Here is a 22860-nt window from a genome sequence, read left to right as displayed (position 1 = left end):
CATTGTCCACCATCCCTCCCAAAAGCCTTGAAGAGATGAGCGAGCCAAGCCTATGGTTTCGTAGCTTCAACCCCACAGCACACACACATACTTACACACACCAACTGACTAATGGACTGCTGAATGTATATATTTTTTTCTCTTGCTTTGTTGGCTCTTTTCCATATTATCATAAGGTACCCAGGAAAGGGCTGAAAATAGCCCATATTGTATGTAGCTTTAGAAATAAGGGTCATGAAATCAGTAATTTGCTAAGATCAGATAACATTCATATATTAGCGATTTATGAGACTCACTTAGATAATCATTTGATGATACAGCAGTAGCAATACAAGGATATAACATCTATAGAAGTGACAGGAATGCTTATGGGGAGGTGTTACTGTATACAGGGCCTTTGGAAAGTATTCAGACCCCTTGACTTTTTCTACATTTTGTTAAGTTACAGCCTCATTATAAACTGATAATCTTTTTTTTCACTCATCAATCTATACACAATACCCCACAATGACAAAGCAAAACCGTTTTCTTTTTTAAATTTTGCTAATTTATTCAAAATAAAAAACTGAAATATCACATGTACATAAGTATTCAGACCCTTTACTCAGTACTTTGTTGAAGCACCTTTGGCAGCGATTACAGCCTTGAGACTTCTTGGGTATGACGCTACAAGCTTGGCACACCTGTATTTGGAGAGTTTCTCCCATTCTTCTCTGCAGATCCTCTCAAGCTCTGTCAGGTTGGATGGGGAGCGTCGCTTCACAGCTATTTTCAGGTCTCTCCAAAGATGTTCAAACGGGTTCAAGTCCAGGCTCTGGCTGGGCCCCTCAAGGACATTCAGAGACTTGTCCCGAAGCCACTCCTGCATTATCTTGGCTGTGTGCTTAGAGTCATTGTCCTGTTGGAAGGGGAACCTTCACCCCAGTCTGAGGTCCTGAGTGCTCTGGAGCAGGTTTTCATTAAGGAGCTCTCTGTACTTTGCTCCGTTCATCTTTGCCTCGATCCTGACAAGTCTCCCTGCCGCTGAAAAACATGACGCTGACACCACCATGCTTCACCGTAGGGATGGTGCAAGGTTTCCTCCAGACGTGAAGCTTGGTATTCAGGCTAAAGAGTTCAATCTTGGTTTCATCAGACCAGATAATCTTATTTCACATGGTCTGAGAGTTTTTAGGTGCCTTTTGGCAAACTCCAAGTGGGCTGTCATATGCCTTTTATTGAGGAGTGGCTTCCGTCTGGCCACTCTACCATAAAGGCGTGATTGGTGGAGTGCTGCAGAGATGGTTGTCCTTCTGGAAGGTTCTCCCATCTCCATAGAGGAGCTCTGTCAGAGTGACCATCGGGTTCTTGGTCACCTCCCTGAACAAGGCCCTTTTCCCCCGATTGCTCAGTTTGGCCGGGCGGCCAGCTCTAGGAAGTCTTGGTTCCAAACTTCTTCCATTTAAGAATGATGGAGGCCACTGTGTTCTTTGGGACCTTCAATGCTGCATTTTTTGCTACCCTTCCCACGATCTGTGCCTCCACACAATCCTATCGCGGAGCTCTACGGACAATTCCTTCGACCGCATGGCTTGGTTTTGCTCTGACATGCACTTTCAACTGTGGGACCTTATATAGACAGGTGTGTGCTGTTTCTGTTTTTTATTTCTAAAAACTTGTTTTCGCTTTGTCATTATGGGGTATTGTGTATAGATTGCTGAGGATTTCTTTTATTTAATCCATTTTAGAATAAGGCTGACAGTCAGTATCAAAATAATATGTGTGAAATGCCTGTAAGTGATGTAAACAGAGAGGTCTACTTTCTTAGGGACCTGAATATTGACTGGTTTACGTCAAGCTGTCCGCTCAAGAGGAAGCTTCTCACTGTAAACAATGCCTGTAATCTGGTATAGGTTACTAATCAAACTCACAGGGTGTTTACAAACATTACTAATATTGTAAAACTTTGTTCTAAAGCTGTATCCGTACCCATTGGATGCAGTGATCACAATATAGTGGCTATTTCCAGGAAAGCCAAAGTTCCAAAAGCTGTGACTCTTATGTGGAAGATGTTAAAAATATTTATGAAATTGCTTCTTCCAATTATTGATAAACATGCACATCTTAAGAAACTGACTGTTAGAACTGTTAATGCTCCATAGATTGATGAGGAATTTAAAACTGTATATTTGAAAGAGATGGGCAAAAGAAGTGGCTAATAAGTCTGGCTGCACATCTGACTGGCCGACTTACTGCAAATTGAGAAATGTTGTGACTAAACTAAACCAAAAGAAAAATAAACTGTATTATATAGTCAAGATCAATGACATAAAGAATTATGGAAAACAACTTTAGAGTACTTTAAATGAAATTATGGGCAGATGGACAAATTCAACTCTTTCATCAAATCAGATGGCTTTTTCAACACAAAAAACAATTATTTTTATGATTACTTCATTGGCAAAGTGGGCAAACTTCGGCAGGAAATGCCAACAACGAACAGTGAGCCATCGTACTCATGCATAAAAAGACTAATAATGAAAGACAAGCATTGTAAGTTAGAATTTTGTAAAAATAGTATGGGAGAGGTGGATTGTTTTTTGTTTTCGATAAATAATGACAAACCTCTGGGCATTGACAACTTAGATGGAAAGCTACTGAGATGGTAGCTGACTCTACAGCCACTCCTATCTGTCATATCTTTAATCTGAGTCTAGAGGAAAGTCTGATAATAAGAAGATTGTGGGAGCTGTAATATTAGATTTCAGGACAGCCTTTGATATTATTGACCATAACCTTTTGTTGAGAAAACGTATGTGTTATGGCTTTTCAACCTCTGCCATATTGTGGATTCAGAGCTATCTAATAGAACTCAGATGGTTGTCTTTAATGGAAGCTTCCCTAATGTCACGCATGTAAAGTGTGGTGTACCGCAGGGCAGCTCTCTAGGCCCTCTACTCTTTTCTATTTTTACCAATGACCTGCCACTGGCATAAAAAAATGCATGGGTGTCCATGTATGCTGAAGATTCAACCATATACACATCAGCAACCACAGCTAATGAAGTCACTGAAATCCTTAACAAAGAGTTTGTCTGTTTTGGAATGGGTGGCCAGTAATAAAATGGTTCTGAACATCTCTAAAACTAAGAGCATTGTATGTGGTTCAAATCATTCCCTAAGATCTAGACCTCAGCTGAATCTGGTAATAAATGGTGCGGCTGTTGAACAAGTTGAGGGGACTAAATTACTTGGTGTTAACTTAGATTGTAAACAGTCATGGTCAAATCATATAGATTCAATGGTTCTACACCTTTGCACCTCACCTTTGCACCACGTGCTTCTACACCTGCATTGCTATCACTTCGAGATATTAGCTGATGTACGAAGGGCTATATAAAATAAACTTGATTGAAACTTGATTGATTGTAAAGATGGGGAGAGGTCTGTCTGTAATAAAGAGATGCTCTGCTTTTTTGACACCACACTCCACAAAGCAAGTCCTACAGGCTCTTATCTTGATTATTGTCCAGTCATATGCTGCAAAGAAAGACCTAGTTAAGCTGCAGCTGGCCCAGAACAGAATTGCACATCTTGTTCTTCATTGTAATCAGAGGGCTAATATTAATACTATGCATGCCAGTCTCTCTTGGCTAAGAGTTGAGGAAAGACTGACTGCGTCACTTCTTGTTTTTATAAGAAAAATTAATGTTTTGGAAATTCCAAATTGTTTGCATACTCAACTTACACACACCTCTGACACACACACCAGACATGCCACCAGGGGTCTTTTCACAGTCCCCAGATCCAGAACAAATTCAAGGAAACGTACAGTATTATACAGAGCCATGAGTGCATGGAACTCCCTTCCATCTTATATAGCGCATGTGAACATCAAACCTGGTTACAAAAAACAAATAAAGCAACACCTCACGGCACAACGCCTCTCCCCATGTGACCTACTTGTTGTGTGTATGTACTGACGTGTATGTGTAACTGATAGATACACACACACACACACACACACACACTACATGTTAATGATTTTAAATGTATGTGAATTGTAAAGTATTTTGTCTGTAATGTATTTTTGGTTATGTGTATGACCCCAGTAAGACTAGCTGTCGCTACTGGCGTCGGCTATTGGGGATCCTAATAAATCACATATTATGCTTGGCCAAGACAAAGATAAAATTATGCACTATAACGCACAGTGCATCAGTGTCAGTGAGCTATTGTAATTAATATCAGGTGTGATGCAGACAGAGTCATTCCCATAGTGCTGCAACTGCAGTTCAAATCCTCAAATGGCCCATTAGAACAGGAACTAGCTCATTAGTCACCACAGAACAGAACCCAGCCACACAGGGGATAAAGGAGGATGAACAGGGCAAATGGGGAAAGTAAGAGCCATGTATTTATGGATAATGGTTCTGGGGAAACTGAAGACTGGTGCTTTTTGTGAAAACAACAGCTGGTGAATAGTGGAAATAGCTCAGTAACACTTTAGTTATACACTCTAAAAACGAGGGGTTCAACAAGGTTTCTTCTAAAATCCTCAAAGTTCTTAAAAGAACCTTAGGGTACTTGGCACTGAAAATTGCCCACAAAAGGTTTTTCCAAGAACCCAATAGGAGGTGGGGTTCATCGAGGAACCTCCTAACTGCCCAACTGAAACATTTGGATTTTAATTTGAAAGGACTGAAAAATGTAAAGATCTCCTCAATTTAAGGTAAGGTTTGTCCCTTATATGAACTAAATTAAAGGGTTATTCAAATACCTTATTTCAATTTGAAGGACCCCTAAAGGATACTCCAGCAACCTTTTCTTTTTAAAGTGTATCACATGTCATTTTTACAGTGAGCGTGTAAAGACGGTCAGTAAGTACAGATAGGGCCAACACTTAGAATGGACATCAGTCTCATTTGATGTCTCAGTCAAATGCCTTCCAATAGAACACGAGACAATTGCAAGTTGCTACAATAAGTATTTTAAACAAGCATGCAGATGACATCATGGGCTCTGAGGATCCGAGCTCAGGCTGTTATATTGAGAGAACTAAATAAATTCTGACACCAAAGTGATGATAACACTGAAAGTATCATCTTAAGAATTTTTATCAAACAACGTCTCATCTTGAGTCATTCCTTCTTCAAATACAAATCAAATCTATCTAGAGAACACCACAGCTCACCTCTTCCCTCCTCTTTTATATTCTGTGTAGTCTTGATGCAGAGTTTAAATTAGAGGACTGCAGACTAGACAGAGAGAAAGTCTTACCTGTCTCACAGCTCTTCCCTGTGAAGCCTTGCTGGCAGATGCAGTTGTTTGGGGAGATGCAGGTTCCTCCATTCTGGCACAGGCCATTGCACATCGCTAGAGGACCACAGGTATCACACAGCCATTATTCAATATTAACATAGATAGATTACAATTTTAATTAGGACTGTAGTATGTATTTGGATACAGTTGATGGGCTCATTTACTAATGTGATTTAATATATCATTACAGTTCTTAAACATTTGTCTTAGTAATGATTAATGTAATTGAGAGAGATAAAATAATGACGTACTTTTGGGACGTTAGTAATGGTCTACAAGAGACTATCTGTACTGTCTCTGTCTGTGTGTGGTTCTGGTCAGTGGAGCTTACCTTTGCAGACGGTGCCGTTACCAGTGTATCCTGGCTTACAGGAGCAACTGTGCCCTCCCACCTTGTTGAAACAGAGGGCATTCTGGTCGCAGCTGTGTAGTCCACTCACACACTCATCATGCTCTGGAACAGAAAAACAAACAGACAGAACAGCACCTTTAAGACCAAAACAAAACTTCACCTTACACAGGTCAATCCCACCATAACAGCACCTGAGCCAAACTAAACGTCACCTTACACAAGTCAATAACACCAAAACAAAACCTTACCTGGCCCTCTATTTTACAGAGGCCAATCACACCTTAACAGCACCTTTGAGATCAAAACAAAACCACCTTAGAAAGGTGAATCACACCTTAGCAGCACCTTTGAGACCAAAACAAAACCACCTTAGAAAGGTGAATCACACCTTAGCANTCACACCTTAGCAGCACCTTTGAGACCAAAACAAAACCACCTTAGAAAGGTGAATCACACCTTAGCAGCACCTTTGAGACCAAAACAAAACCACCGTAGAAAGGTGAATCACACCTTAGCAGCACCTTTAAGACTACAACTAAAGTTCACCTCCTACAGGTCAATCACACTGAAACAGCACCATTAAGACCAAAACAAAAATTCACCTTCACAGGTCATCCACACTTTAGCAGCACCTTTAAGACCAAAACAAAACTTCACCTGGCCTTCTTTATGTGACTCGTTTCAGAAAACTAGGTGTATGTTGCACGTCACTACCTCACAGAAGCGGCATTTGAACGTAAACATGTATTGTTTTATAAAAATGCGTTTTTGGCAGAAATGCCTTCCGGAACATGTGAACTTTCATGTGCCTTAACAACAAACATGTATTCCATCCATAAAAACATTAAATTACGAGGCATGTTCCATGTTTCTGTCTGTAATGTGAGCTGTTCAGTATGTGTTGACAGTCCTTTCTACCGTGCCGTTTTTGAAAGATATAACGTTAGCCATCGAGAACTACAAAAGTTTAGCTAATTTTCCCAACAACATTGATGCCCTGAATTTAGCAGGCTCTATCGACAGATCAGTTACTTTCTGCACACGCCACGGTCAGTGTGAACTGGAGTGACTTGACACAACGCTGGCCAAACAAGATGTATCTAGAAACAAAACGGAGTTAAATGGTGCCAGTCTGCCATGAAGCGTTCATCCATGTATATGTGTAAGAGTCAAGCTACATTTTAGTGTAAGTTTTTAACAGAAAGTCATTTTTATTGCAAGTTAAAGCATACTGTTAGTTAGTTAGCAAACATTAGCTTGCTGGCTCGCTAGCTAAAATTACGTGTATGATCTGTGTAGTAATATTATTCAAATCAGAAACCTATTTGCCTTGCTTGTTATAGCCTAATGTTAGCTAGCTAACATTGAACCTAGTTTGTTAGCTTTAGCTAACTGCAGATTCATACTACAGCTATGACAATTTTTGTATTGGTAGTAGTATGAGTTGGGATTATAACGGATCATTGTTTATCTAGCTAGCTACATGTCTAAACCAAAAGACTCCACTTCGGCCGGATTATTACATGACCCATCAAATTAGCCAGGTGTGTCTGGGGGTGATTACGGCCATCTATTGTATTTCATGAACATGTGTACATGTCTGGACATTAGTGACCCATCCACTTAGTAGATGTGGCTGGGGAGTGGTTATAGCATTTCCTTCACATGACCCACCAATAGAGACAAGTGGGTCGGGTAAGTGTCATCTAATAATGATCAAATATTTTATCTGGACACTTTCTGTTTTTGATATTGCTAATATACAAGTAACCACTTCACTGTACTGTTTACACCTTCTGTATCCTGTGCATGTGACAAATAAACTTAGATTTAATTTGATATAGCGTGTGTTTACCACATGGCCTCACCTGTGAATCCAAAGAGATGGGTGGGGCTAAGGCTTAAGAGGGTGTGAACGATGCTGAATGGGTGTAGACAAAGATGAGCTTTCCAGTAGGTGTACCAAAACATTCAAGGGCCATTTTCTTAAAAGTGGGGTTACAAGTTTATCAACTTTCAAAGTATAATTACTTTCCCATTGTTCCTCAATTGCAGTGTATGATATACAATTTTCTAGCTCTGATTCTCTACTTTTATCCAATGTTAAAAACACCATTTCAAATGTGGCTACATAAGATTGAATCGAGGTGGTCGGTCACATTTTGCAGAGGCCAATCACACCTTAACAGCACCTTTTAGACCAAAACAAAAACTTCACACTTCCCCTCTATCCAGAGACCAATCCCATTTTAACAGCAGGAGACAGAGGCAGACAAACCTGTATCTGGCTCCCACCCACGCAAACCTATCTCGGAATCTATCTATCTATCTATCCTCCCTCACTCACATTGCAAGTTAAACGAGCAATTTCTGCTGCATGCCCTCGAACTGACCATGAACACACAGTGAGATTTTTATACCACGGGAACACAGGAATACATCTATTCTGTGTGGAGCTTTGCAGAGGTTTTATAATTGTTGCTTCGTGATAAGTATTTGCTTACTGTATACTACTTAAGGCAGTTGGTTACTAAACTTTTGGGCGTTGTGACTTTCCAAAAACTACTGGAAACTTCATGTGAACCATTATTACATGAACAAAACTAAACTTAGATGACTCAGTCTCTAGAATGACACAAAAAAAGTTAGGTCCCAAAGGACGCAAACCTGGCATTAGTTATTGTCACGCCCTGACCTTAGAGATCCTTTTTATGTCTCTATTTTGGTTTGGTCAGGGCGTGAGTTGGGGTGTGCGTTCTATGTTTTGTGTTTCTATGATTTTCTACTTCTATGTTTTGGCCGGGTATGGTTCTCAATCAGGGACAGCTGTCTATCGTTGTCTCTGATTGGGAACCATACTTAGGTATCCTTTTTTCCCACCTGTCTTTGTGGGAAGTTGACTTTGTTTAGGGCACTTTGCCTTTGAGCTTCCACGGTTTTGTTTTTGTAGTGTTTTTTTGTTTTGTTTGGCGTCATTTTGATAAAATAAAGAAAATGTACGCTGACCACGCTGCACCTGGTCCTCATCTTTCAACAGCCGTGACAGAACTTCACCACCAAAGGACCAAGCAGCGTGGTAGAGAGGACTCCTGGACATGGGAAGAGATCCTGGATGGTAAGGGACCCTGGAGGCAGGCTGGGGAGTATCGCCGTCCAAGGGAGGAACTGGAGGCAGCTAAGGCGGAGCGGCAGCGTTATTAGGGAACACGGCTGGCAAGGAAGCCCGAGAGGCAGCCCGAGTTGGAGCCTGAGCCAACTCCCCATGCTTACCGTGGCGAGCATGTGACTGGTCAGGCCCGTGCTATGGGGTGATGCGCACTGTGTCTCGGTTGAGCATTCACAGGCCGGTATGCTCAGGTGCCAGCGTCCCGCATTTGCCGGTGGAAGTGGGCATCCAGCCAGAAGGGGTTGTGCCAGCTCTGCGCTCGAGACCACCAGTGCGCCTCCACGGCCAGTGTATCCGGTGCCCTCGGCCAAGGAAGAAGCCTCCTGTATGTCTCCCTAGCCTGGTGAGTCCTGTGCCTGCTCCCAGAGCCAGGCCTTCTGTGTGTCTCTCCACTCCAGAGATGGCCTCCAGCCCGGAGCCTCCAGAGACGGCCTCTAGCCGGAGCTCCAGAGACGGCTCCAGCCGCGAGCCTCCAGAGACGGCCTCCAGCACGGAGCCTCCAGAGACGGCCTCCAGTCTGGTATCTTCAGCGACTTCTCGCAGTCCGGAGTTTCAGCGAGGGTGCCCAGTCCGGGGCCCGCAGCGAGGGTGCCCCAGTCCGGGGCCCGCAACGAGGGTGCCCAGTCCGGGCCGCAACAAGCGTGCCCAGTCCGGGGCCCACAACGAGGGTCCCCAGTCCGGGGCCGCTACGAGGGTCTCCACACCGAGGTGCACCAAAGTGGGGTGAGCCAGCGGTGGAGTGGGGTCTGCGTCCCGCACCTGAGCCACCGCCGCGGATAGATGCCCACCGAGACCCTCCCCTATAGGTTTAGGTTTTGCGGCCGGAGTCCGCACCTTGGGGGAGGGGGGGGGGGGGGTCTGTCCACGCTAGTGACCCTTAAGAGATCTTTTTAAGTCTCTTATTTTGGTTTGGTCAGAGCGTGAGTTGGGGTGGGAATTCTATGTTTTGTTTCTATGATTCTCTATTTCTATGTTTTGGCCGGGTATGGTTCTCAATCAGGGACAGCTGTCTATCGTTGTCTTTGATTGGGAACCATATTTAGGTAGCCTTTTTTCCCACCTGTCTTTGTGGGAAGTTGACTTTGTTTATGGCACTTTGCCTTTGACCTTCACGGTTTGTTTGTGTAGTGTTTTTTTGTTTTGTTTGGCGTCATTTTGATAAAATAAAGAAAATGTACGCTGACCACGCTGTACCTTGGTCCTCATCTTTCAACAGCCGTGACAGTTATCCATCTCCTTTTGGCAGAGAGAATGTTCTAGTCCTGATTGAGTCTGCTCTGCAGTGTGAAATTACAGAACCAGAAATAGTTGATCAAATCTATCAATAATACTAGAGGAAAACCTATGGGACATAACATTGTATTGCTTATCTCTGGGTAACACTTTGTCCTCTTTCCACTTGTGTTAGTGGATTTCTGGGCCATCCTAAGCCTGGCAGGGGACTAAAATATCACATTCAGCTCTCTCTCCTGTGCTCACGCACGGACTAGCTCTCATGAATCTTACTAAACAATGAGAATAAAGAACAGTATTCATATATTTTGTAGCCCTTTACACTCGTACCCCTATATATGGTTGAAGTCAGAAGTTTACATACATTTAGGTTGGAGTCATTAAAACTTGTTTTTCAACCACTCCACAAATTTCTTGTTAACAAACTATAGTTTTGGCAAGTCGGTTAGGACATCTACTTTGTGCATGACACAAGTCATTTTTCCAACAATTGTTTACAGAGATTATTTCACTTATAATTCACTGTATAACAATTCCAGTGGGTCAGAAGTTTACATACACCAAGTTGACTGTGCCTTTAAACAGCTTGGAAAATTCCAGAAAATGATGTCATGGCTTTAGAAGCTTCTGATAGGCAAATTGACATAATTTGAGTCAATTGGAGGTGTACCTGTGGATGTATTTCAAGGCCTACCTTCAAACTCAGTGACTCTTTGCTTGACATCATGGGAAAATCTAAAGAAATCAGCCAAGACCTCAGAAAAAAAATTGTAGACCTCCACAAGTCTGGTTCATCCTTGGGAGCAATTTCCAAATGCCTGAAGGTACCACGTTCATCTGTACAAACAATTGTACGCAAGTATAAACACCATGGGACCACGCAGCCGTCATACCGCTCAGAGACACGTTCTGTCTCCTAGAGATGAACGTACTTTGGTGTGAAAAGTGTTATAATAGATTTGAATAAAATCCTGGATTTTATCTTTATATATAGAATAAAATCTATATACTGGGCAGTGTCAGAGGAAGGCCCAAAAAATTGTCAAAGACTCCAGTCACCCAAGTCATAGACTGTTCTCTCTGCTACACCATGGCAAGTGGTACCGGAGCACCAAGTCTAGATCAAAATGGCTACTCAACAGCTTCTACAGCCCAAGCCATAAGAATTCTGAACAATTGATCAAATGGTCACCGGACTACTTACATTGACACCCCCCCCCCCCTTTGATTTTTATACTGCTGCTACTCGCTGTTTATTATCTATTCATAGTCACTTTACCCCTATCTTCATATACAAATTACCTCAACTAACCTGTACCCCCGCACATTTACTCGGTACCGGTACCCCCTGTATATAGCCTCGTTATTGTTATTTTATTGTGTTACTTTTTATTACATTTTTTACTTTATTTAGTAAATATTTTCTTAACTCTATTTTGGTTGGTTGGTTAAGGGCTTGTAAGTGAGCATTTCACTTGTATTCGGTGCATGAGACATACAATTTGATTTGAGTCCAAATGTGCATTTCACATTTCTTGTCATATACAGTGTCAACGTTTATGATCGTTATGTTTGATGTACAGTTACAAGATGACATGGCGTCATACCCCGGGTTGTTCAGAACAGAATGAGCCTATGTTTGTCAATTGTGATGAAAGTTTGCCAGGGCACACGCAGCTGAATGCACTCATGGCTCCTTTCTATGCGCACCAAAATGTGGATCTGTTTGCCTCAATTACATTGTGAAAGCTATTGTGAATTTTCCAGTACAATGCTCCGGTATTTGTGAAATACGATTGACCGAATATTTCCTCGACAAAGCCTAACACTGTAACATCATATTTTAAAACTTAGCTAGTCATGTTGGAAATAGAACAGGCTTTCAAATGATGCCCACCTGACCCTGATTGCGATTTATAATGGACCATTTTTGTATTTACGTAAAAAACAACAGTAATTGTCTGATGTCGGAGATGCAGGGCTGTGTTCCAAACAAAACAATTACAAGCGTGCTCTAGTTCCTCAACGGCACAGCTAGAAGAGCAAAAAAAAATTGTATGTGTTACACCTGTGCTGGCTTGTTCATCTCGTTAGTTGGAAGGTGTTTCACCTGTTCTGGCCCAGGTGATATTTAAGAGTGGCTGGCCCAGTGTTCCAGTTGTCTTGAGAGATGTGGAGGGTCTTTTAGCTCCCTAGTTGATTTCTAGAAAAACATTCCTTTGTCTAACGGTCCCTATTTTTGTTTTCCTGAACTTTTTAGTTTGCTTCCTGTCTCTAAGTTTGGTGTGGGTTTTTCTTTTGTTTGGCTCTTAGGGGCAAATTTTATGGGTGCCCATGGTGGGTGTCTTTTAGGTCCCAGTTGTTGTTGCTATGCAACTTTCAGTGGACACCCCCATGAGTGTCTTTCATAACCCCTCCTATAAACCCACCTGTTTCATTTTGGTTGTTGTCAGTGACTCTTTGTTAGTTCACCCTTCTGTTTGAGTGACATTTTTGGTTTTCTTACTGGGGAACGTAACTTAGTTGAAGACTCTTCTTTAAGTCATAAAAGTGCATCGAAATTATTTAGGAACTGTGCACACTTTGGAGAGGTGTGTGGCCACTTGGAGACACCAGTTAGTCCTCTCACTCAAACTCTTTTTTATTTTAGGGAGTGGTTGAAATGTACACAATTGTTATCCGGAGGAAAATGGAAAGGGTCATGCTTTTTCAATTTCAGTCATGGAGAGGGTATATATATATTTTTTTAAACGAGTCCAGGGGAGGGTCATGTAATTTGTAATCGATTAAATGTCATATTGCTCAGTGTTTGAGAATGAGTTGCTCATTATATCTTGATGTGTGCCTGATGCTGCCCCTCACCCCTGATGCTCCAGTGTTTGAGAATGAGTTGCTTTCATTATATCTTGCATGTTGTGCCTGATGCTGCCCCTCACCCCTTGATGCCTTCACAGTGTTTGAGAATTAGTTGCTCAGTTAGATTCTTGATGTGTGTCCTGATGTGCGCCCTCAACCCCTGATGCCCAGTGTTTGAGAATGAGTTGGCTCATTATATCTTCGATGATGCTGCCTGATGGCTTGCCCCTCACCCCTTGATGTCCAGTGTGAGAATAGTTGCTCATTATATCTTGATGTGGCCTGATGCTGCCCCTCACCCTGATGCTCCAGTGTTTGAGAATGAGTTGCTCATTATATCTTGATGTTGCCTGATGCTGCCCCTCACCCCTGATGCTCCAGTGTTTGAGAATGAGTTGGCTCATATATCTTGATGTGTGCCTGATGCTGCCTCACCTGATGTCAGTGTTTGAGAATGAGGTTGCTCATATATATCTTGATGTGTGCCTGGGCTGCCCCTCAACCTGATGCTCCAGTGTTTGAGAATGAGTTGCTCTCTTATATCTTGATGTGTGCCTGATGCTGCCCTCACCCTGATGCTCCAGTGTTTGAGAATGAGTTTGCTTCATATATCTTGATGTGGTGCTGATGCTGCCCCTCAAACCCCTGATGCTCCAGTGTTTTGAGATGAGTTGCTCATTTATAGTCTTGATGTGTGCCTGATGCTGCCCTCACCCCTTGATGCTCCAGTGTTTAGATGAGTTGCTGTTTAATCTTGATGTGTGCCTGATGCTGCCCCCTCACCCCTGATGCGCCAGTGTTTGAGAATGAGGTTGTATTATTCTTGATGTTGTGCCTGATGCTGCCCCTCACCCCTGATGCTCAGTGTTGAAATGAGTTGGCCATTTATATCTTGATGTGTGCCTGATGCTGCCCCTCCACCCCTGATGCTCCAGTGTTTGAGATGAGTTGCTCATTATATCTTGATGTGTACCTGATGCTGCCCTCACCCCTGATGCTTCCGTAGTTTGAGAATGAGTTGCCATTATATTCTTGATGTGTGCCTGATGCTGCCCCTCACCCCTGAATGTCCAGTGTTGAGAATGAGTTGCTCATTATATCTTGATGTGTGCCTGATGCTGCCCCTCACCCTGATGCTCCCAGTGTTTGAGAATGAGTTGCTCATTATATCTTGATGTGTGCCTGATGCTGCCCCTCACCCCTGATGCTCCAGTGTTGAGAATGAGTTTGCTCATTATATCTTGATGTGTGCCTGATGCTGCCCCTCACCCCTGATGCTCCAGTGTTTGAGAATGAGTTGCTCATTATATCTTGATGTGTGCCTGATGCTGCCCCTCACCCCTGATGCTCCAATGGGCGCGCAACAATCAAGTGTGTCTAGTATGATCTCAATTAAGTGATCCATAGCCTATACTATAGACCTGGGCTATACGAAGAGCATGGTCGGAGAAGCACAGGGCAAAGTTATATTTTTACGAAAATGTATTCCTTTGAGATTTTGCGCTGCTGGGATGGTGTATATAAAACTAGACTACACTACATTACACTGCAATGGATAGGCTATCCCAATCATGAGCCCTGCTCTTGCTGATGTATATAAACCCTTGGACTCGCTTCTTTAGGCAGCACAAAAGGCTTCACCCCCCCCCCCCTTCAAAAAAAAGTGAGTGCCCGAAGATGAGGACCTGCATGCTAGTGCTATAATAGATTTGAATATAAACAATGTTTCGGTACCCACAATGAAGCTCTTAATCAGAGTTATTGACCTCACAATAAGCCATATTCAAGTAATTTACATAATTTACATTGCTATGAAGTGGCAGCCATAGAGATGGACAGCACATGGGTGCTGAAAGTAGGCTAATATGATAAGGCCTAATTCATTTCAAATGAAGGCTACCCCTTGTTAGCTTACAAGTTAGAAAAAATGTGATGGACCTGATTATATGAAGCGATCTATAACGACACTTTAGTCTGCAATGCTAGAAACAACCTGTATAACGCAGAGGAAAGACGTGACTACGACGCATATGGGATTTATTTTGTCTGTCTCTATGCCATTCAGAGACTGAGTTACAACCTCCTTTAGCTGAGGAGACAAAAAATGTACTTTGCTTGGGAAGTAATGTGTGATTCTGTCACTATCAACTGACGTTCAACATTTTCAAAGGCTATTAAGCAACATACTTAACTCTAAATCAGTCAGGAGCAAGCCAGGTAGCCTAAGAAGGAATGTGTGTCAAGAACTGCAACGCTGCTGGGTTTTTCACGCTCAACAGTTTTCCGTGTGTATCAAGAATTGTCCAACACCCAACACACATCCAGCAAACTTGACACAACTGTGGGAAGCAATGGAGTCAATGTGGGCCAGCATCCCTGTGGAATACTTGACACATTGTAGAGTCCATGCCCTGATGAAAAATATTATACATTTCAACTCTATATCTGGCATGGTACAGGTGTCTTTTTCTGCCCATAACCATGTGTGTGAGGTGTATACTTCTGTTTCAAGGTAGATTTGTTTAAGACTACAATAGCCTGTATAGAAGTTAAAACGTGCTTTTGTGGTATTAAAAAAGATACTACTTGTCTCCAGTTATGATAATTACGTAGAATTTGATGAAATGTGTTCATAAAAGGCAATTTTTTTCTCAGACTGCAAATAAGACGATAGATAATGGAGATCTTTTCACCCTTACCATGGACAGGGTGGTCTGCGAATCCACAACCTTCTGTTTACTTTGCCATGTACTGCTTACAAAATGAAGAGCCGTTTTTAAAACTGTATATCTAAGACTCTGGTCTGTGCTAGGAATTAGGGTAAACGGTAGGCACGTTCTCTTCTATCCACTATGTTTTAATTATTATTTTAGGTATAGGGGAGGGTCACTTGTTTTCCTTCAAGCGTTCAGGGAGGGTCTGGTAAAAATACATTTTACTGAAGGGATGGCCATCCATTTTCATTTCAAAGGTCCGATTTTCCCCACATTTTCCAGGAATAGTCTTATCGTATTACTGAATGTAGCCAGAGTATTTTCATATTTTGCTTTCAACGCAGCGAAAAATACAGCAAATGTAAAATGCACATAAAATCAAGTGTAATATTTGAATTCAGTCTTGTGCCAGGTGAACTGTTGTGTCCTAACCTTTCATCTAAATATTTCCATATATGACAGACTTCTACAATTGTACTATACAGCTAACCCAACAAATGCAGGACCCTCAAACTTGAACGTCTCGTATGTGAGAAGGATGGATGGGATGTGAGTCAGAATGTGTGCCACAGGAGAGACCTGAGCTCCATCCGTTTCATTGTCATCATCCCATCCATTACATCTCCTGAACAGTATCGGGCTCCAACAAATTGAAAGTGACATGGTGATGAGCTCCTCCTTTGAGCATATGATGTATATATGACAGAGTGAAGGACGTGGAGGAAGACTGGTCCTGCTGCTGCTGCACTGTATCACACCTGCTGATGTCCTGAATTAAAACCTGCCTGTGCTGGCTCCCAAATGACACCCCATTCCCCATATAGCACACTATTTGCACATTTACCCTGGTCAAAAGGAGTGTACTATAAAGGGAGTAGGGTGCCATTTGGGATGCATCCCTGGTCTGAGTCCCCACCGAGACAGGCAGCATATAAAACTGTAATATAAGAGGGGAGTAAAAAGAGAGAGGAGATTTGCCCAAGGTCACATCTGTCTATGCCTGCCGGGCCCAGTAGAGCAGCGTGCCATCACTCTGAATCGTCAGGATGGAGGGATTGGCAGACAAGGTGTGTGTGTGTGTGTGTGTCTGTGTAAGGTTTTTCTTCCTGACTTGTGCTGCTCATGCTGCAGACAGATAAACAATCAATTATTTACAGGCTGTCACCAGGGATCCCTTGGTAGCGTGCTGCTGTCCTCTCCTCCATCTCCTGCTGCTACAGCACACTGTCTGGCTGGCTGACTGGCTGACTGGCTGACTAGAGCCTCAGCCCAGCCCAGCCCGGAGCCTACTCAGCCTTTGTCCAACAAACTGACTGACACACTGTCTCTAAAACTGCATCAGGCCGTGGGAAAACAGTCACTGTAACAGTTAATACAGTCACTGCATGGAGATACTTACAAACCCATGGACAACTCTGAGAGCGACTCATTGATCTTTATGCTAAATGTATATATTCTGGGGCCTTGACAGGCACATCATAATAACATGTCTAAATGTGAAGGCTGTGTTGAAACAGTGTTCGTTTGTTTTCCATATTTGAGAGAGTATCAAATTCATCATTAGATTCACTATCTGAGATGGAATAGATTGTGAACAAAGCGTGAAAGGACGGGAAAGAGAGACAGGGGCCAAGGCACACTATTTTCCCATAATCCTCTGCCAGGCCCTTTGACTTCACACAGTGGATGTCATCCTCTCTAATCTTCACTGCCCACCGATCCCCACCTCCGCCCTCCTTTTCTCATTCCCTCCCTCCCTTTCTTCTAGCTTTGAGGCCAGAGCTGGTCTGGTTATCATAGGATTAGAGTGGGGGCACATACACACCCCTCACACCCCTCCACACACAACTCAGGACAGCAGCACTCTAATAACATTCAAAGGCCGCAGCACACAGCCAATCTGCCACCTTTCATGGATAAACCACTAATCTCTAGGAGCGAGGAGCACGCTCCAGGCACTTTGGGGAGGGAGGAAGAGAGGAGGGCTATCTTGACCTTCAACATCAAGGGTAAAATGCTAGTCAAAGAGCAGGGGAACGTTGGATGCTCCTTTCTTTCATGGTTCTATTGGACATGGAGGAAAGGGGTTGTGTTGAGGCTTTGGTAATACATATTTCATTTGGAGAAGAACATGAAGTTAGTGTGGCTGCGGAATGAGTCTGTCGCCGGCTGGGAATTGAACTAGTGACCTCCTTCACTGAAGGGTGTATTATGTAAATTTCATGTCCACTTCAACCCACTGGCTCCAAAGACCCATGGACATGTGAACCCAGAACCTTATGCTGTTACTGTAGAACATCTCTCTGAGTTTAGCCTTTCCTGCAGTCAAATGATCAAATCGCCCTCTAGTGGCCTCATGGGTGGAATGTTATTCATATTTTTCATAATTTCATAATTACATGTATTTATTTTGTACCCCGAAAATACGGTGTTTCTATGTCAGTGTAATATTCGGATTCAACCTCAAAATTGAATACATTTGAACTCTATATGTGACAGTACGGATGCCTTCTTTTTTAAGCCCATAACAATGTGTGTGAGGTGTTTACTTTTGTTTCAAAGTAGATTTGTTTAAGACTACCAAGAAACACTCTGTGTGACCCTGATTTATCCCACTGTAGTAAAATGTTACTCTAGAATTACTGTTAAAATTGTAGAGTAACTAAATGAAATAAGTGTAGTCTTTCTTACTCACTATACCTGAATGTGTAACTGTAATCTTTTCTTTCTCAATGTGCGGACTAGTATAGCTACACTAGTATAGATACATGCACTTATGGATAAATAAGGGTATCATTAGGCTACCTGTACATTATTTATGCTGAGTGTGCAATCTATTAATTGCTAAAATCCATGGAGAAAAAGAAAGATCCTCATATTTCATCCAAATGAGTTATTATAATGGACGTGGGAGATATGTGGTTAGTTTAGTGTTTTGTTGAGCTGGTGCAATATTTATTTTCTAAGCCACTTGGGGAATAGCCCATTACCTATGGACCTTGTTCAAACAGAAACAGATGTTTGATTGCCATTAATAACGAACAGAACCCTCTGGCTAGCTTAGAGCACAACCCCTATCTCAAATATATCACTGAACAACCAGAATGGGGGAGATAGCCTACTCTGGATCTAAACATGAATCTATTGTAGGATGGAGTGCCTTGTGTATGTTCTCTAATGTTATCAAATGTCGGTTTGATTTGATTTAGACACATATGGGTCCTCGGACACGTTTTGAATTAAGTCCAATTTAACCATAATTCATCTTTTTAATATTGGAATAAGAGGTGGAGAGTAGCTCTATATGAACGATTCTATATCATGCGCTGAGGCAATGATTGTGAATGTACACTGATAGTCCAATAACTCAGAGAGATTACGACAATAACTTTACTGTAGTAGGCAGAAAGTCATTACATCAGCCCCCCTGAATACGCCTCAGTTTAATCATGAAATTGGCTTTTATAGGGAAATGCACAACTGAATTTTGACTTGAAGGCATTTTAATAAGAATCTATGTGTAATACATAGTAACAAAAATATATCCACTGGGCTATGGTATTAATCATCATTGTAAATCGGTGAAACAAATGGGTTGCAGAAGAGGATACATATTACTTAGACGATAACATTTGCATCCGGCTCATAGATACATAGAGATATAACTGTGAGTGGAATATAAATTCCGGGTGTGTCTAAGGAAAACACATGGAAAAAGACTGAGTAGGCAAGGTGTGTCTCTTCTTCACTGAATAAATCAGAGAACAAAAGATGAGTGAGAATTCTCCTGATTATTCCTTCTGAAACAATTCTGAAATACAGACAGCCTCAAACCCCCTATTAACATATCCTCTTCTCATTCCCATTCCCATTGACGAGGGAAAAACTCACCAGAGGTATGGATAGATGGCAGGCAGGAAATGTAAAAACTCTGCCGTGTTGTTGCATTGTCTTGGTGGGACTTAGACTCTTACTGCTTCATTCAAACCCAGAAGCTCAGCGGGGAGGGATGGCTGGGGGAGGGATGGCTGGGGGGAGGGAGGGAAGCAGCACTGCAGCGGGCCTGAATCGTCTCTCTCTGCATCCCAAATGGCACCATTGGTACTACGGTACTCTGGTAAAAAGTAGCACATTATAAAGGGAATATGGTGCCATTTAGGACCAGCCCTTCTTTCTGGCATGTCTCAACCCAGGCAGGCAGCTCCTCTACTTTGCATTCTGCCTCCTTCCTTCTCTTCTCTCTCTACCTCCTCTCCTCCATGCTGAGTTACTGTGCATTAGTGCAAATTGCTTTTTTAATTACAGATGGAGAAGGAATGTGTTGTGCAGCCTCCTCTTCAGAGATGGCACACTACTTAGCCTCGTAACTCACACTGTAAGCAACTCTCAGAAATCACGACGACCACACCCCATACTGTACCTATAGTGGCAAGAAAAAGTATGTGAACCCTTTGGAATTACCTGAATTTCTGCATAAATTGGTCATCAAATTTGATCTGATCTTCATCTAAGTCACAACAATAGAAAAACACAGTCTGCTTAAACTAATAAAACACAAATTATTGTATTTTTCTTGTCTATATTGAATACATCATTTAAACATTCACAGTGTAGGTTGGGAAAAGTATGTGAACCCCTAGGCTAATGACTTATCTAAAAGCTAATTGGAGTCAGGAGTAAGTCCAATCAATGAGTTGAGATTGGAGATGTTGGTTAGAGCTGCCCTGCCCTATAAAAAACATTCACAAAATTTGAGTTTGCTATTTACAAGAAGCATTGCCTGATGTGAACCATGCCTCAAAACCAGACCTCAGAAGACAACACTATGTGTGGTGAAAAAATGGCACAGCACACAAACATCAAAACCTCATCCCAACTGTAAAGTATGGTGGAGGGAGCATCATGGTTTGGGGCTGCTTTGCTGCCTCAGGGCCTGAACAGCTTGCTATCATCAACGGAAAAATGAATTCCCAAGCTTATCAAGACATTTTGCAGGAGAATGTAAGGCTATCTGTCCACCAATTGAAGCTTAACAGAAGTTGGGTGATGCAACAGGACAACGACCAAAAACACAGAAGTAAATCAACAACAAAATGGCTTCAACAGAAGAAAATACGCCTTCTGGAGTGGCCCAGTCATAGACCTGACCTCAACCCAATTGAGGGCGCTATGGCATGACCTCAAGAGAGCGGTTCCCACCAGACATCCCAAAATTCCTGCTGACCGTTGTGCAGGTCTGATCAACAACTACAGAAAACATTTGGTTGAGGTTATTGCTGCCAAAGGAGGGTCAACCAGTTATTACTTTTTGCACCCTACACTGTGAATGTTTACACGGTGTGTTCAATAAAGACATGAAAACGTATAGTGTGTTATTAGTTTAAGCAGACTGTGTTTGTCTACTGTTGGGATTTAGATGAAGATTTAGATGAAGATTTTATAACCGATTTATGCAGAAATCCAGGTAATTCCAAAGGGTTCACATACTTTTTCTTGCCACTGTATCAACAAGATCTCGTAGTTCCCCTTCAAAATTCGACAATGATTCGACAACAGTGAACGTCTATTTTTTACGCATTCATTACGCGTGGTTACAGGGTTGAAACAGAAACAACTCAAAGGTAAACATTAATTCCAAGTGGAGGACCTTGTGCATTTCAGGTAAAATAACAACCCAATGTTTATATCACAGGACAAATAAGTTAGCAATAGCAAGCTAGCTAGCTAGCTAAATGGCCATGAATGTTTCATGCGTTTTGACCTGTCCCCATATCGGTGGTTCAGAGTTCATTTTTATATTTCAACCGGTGCGTCCTGATCGTGTCTGGACAAAATCAACATGCGGACGCACACGCATGCCTGGCCTAGGCAGCATGTAAGCCTCATGAGTTCGTGCCCAGTGCTGGGCTTTTGTTTTTCTTTTTTTTTGTGAGCAGCATACAATATACAGCATCCATGTTCTCGGGACCTTTTCAAATGTCCAAAATCGCTGTCTATTTCTAGTGACCAGCCTGGTATCTATACCATTGAGTAATCTCTTTAAATGATAGGAGACATGGGCCTGCTGTTCAATAACAATAGTAGTCATGGAGTTAATTCAAATGTACTTTTTTTACCTTAACAATATTGTTTACTGTAAAGAGTTGATTAGAATGACAAAGAAAACAGTGGTGGTTTGTCAACAATTTGTGGTAAATTGAGAATCCAAGGCTTGATAATCTAATGATCTTCATAAAATCATGACAAGGGCACTGCAGTGCAGTCACAAAGGATTAGGCCTATTTAAGTTAAAGTTCAAGTAGTTTAATTGCCATTTGCTCGTTCTCACCATGTTCCAGGTTTGTGTCTATTAATTTCCTAGAGAAAAACATAGAATATAGAAGAAATGGTAAGCTTTTTTTGCTGCAGTATCATTCTCTTCTGAAAACAGCAGATGCAAATTTAGTAAATCTGGCCTAACACAGCAAAAGGCCATGCTCTTTTAACTCCTTCTAGTAAACCGCACAAACGAACCACACTTGGAGTGTTTTTAACCGCAAACCATGACATTGTTATCAACTCTATATACGACATAACGGAAGAGAAAAGCCGGACAAAATAGGCGGAATGAACACAAAGATAATTGTAGATTTTGTCAGTATAATCGTGGTCAGATGCACATTAATGCTGAGTTCTTACTCAATCTACCATTGGAATTGAATGGTGTAATTGCGGCGTTTCTCAATCATACAGTTATTACACTACGCAATGTATTCAGAAATCTGCTCTGTAATCAGCACAAAGCAAACGCAGCCAATAGCCTCCCAAAATCAATACTAATTCATACCAGTATTCATCTAAGATGCACCGGCCCGGGCTAATGCCATCTAATTCTACCACACTATAAAGCAGCAAAGTGGACAGAATTACAAACATTCCTTTTTGATTTGTGTGCATATGACTTTCATGTGGCCTGCGGTAATCAGACCAAATCCAATAGGAGCGACTCAAACCCTGACATTAATTTCTATACATGAGCATTAAATTAATGAGCTATGCATAATTACTGTAGCCTATTGAGGCAACAGATTCCTTCACAGATAGCGTCCGTGGCTATGCAGTGTTTAAAGTGATTTTCACATTATGATATGTTCTGCAGGTGATATAAAAAGCCTCACAATCATGAGTCACACGCAAACACGCACGCACCCACACACACACACACACACACACACACACACACACACACACACACACACA

At 42.0% G+C, this 22860-nt stretch overlaps 1 protein-coding gene across 1 annotated transcript in view; it reads right to left on the bottom strand.

The window, feature by feature from the left end:
- LOC111962244 (protein kinase C-binding protein NELL2a) overlaps nt 1–22860 on the bottom strand; it is a 106058-nt gene that overhangs the window by 44804 nt on the left and 38394 nt on the right. Inside the window, exons 14-15 of the mRNA XM_023985185.2 lie at nt 5632–5754; nt 5259–5354 (exon numbers count right to left, since the gene is read on the bottom strand). Of these exons, the coding sequence (XP_023840953.1) occupies nt 5259–5354; nt 5632–5754 (219 nt within the window). The remainder of the gene's footprint in view (nt 1–5258; nt 5355–5631; nt 5755–22860) is intronic.

This window comes from Salvelinus sp. IW2-2015, linkage group LG4q.1:29, assembly GCF_002910315.2.
Source record: "Salvelinus sp. IW2-2015 linkage group LG4q.1:29, ASM291031v2, whole genome shotgun sequence".
NCBI classification, from domain to species: Eukaryota; Metazoa; Chordata; class Actinopteri; order Salmoniformes; family Salmonidae; genus Salvelinus; species Salvelinus sp. IW2-2015.
This window is presented reverse-complemented; position numbering and strand designations above follow the sequence as displayed.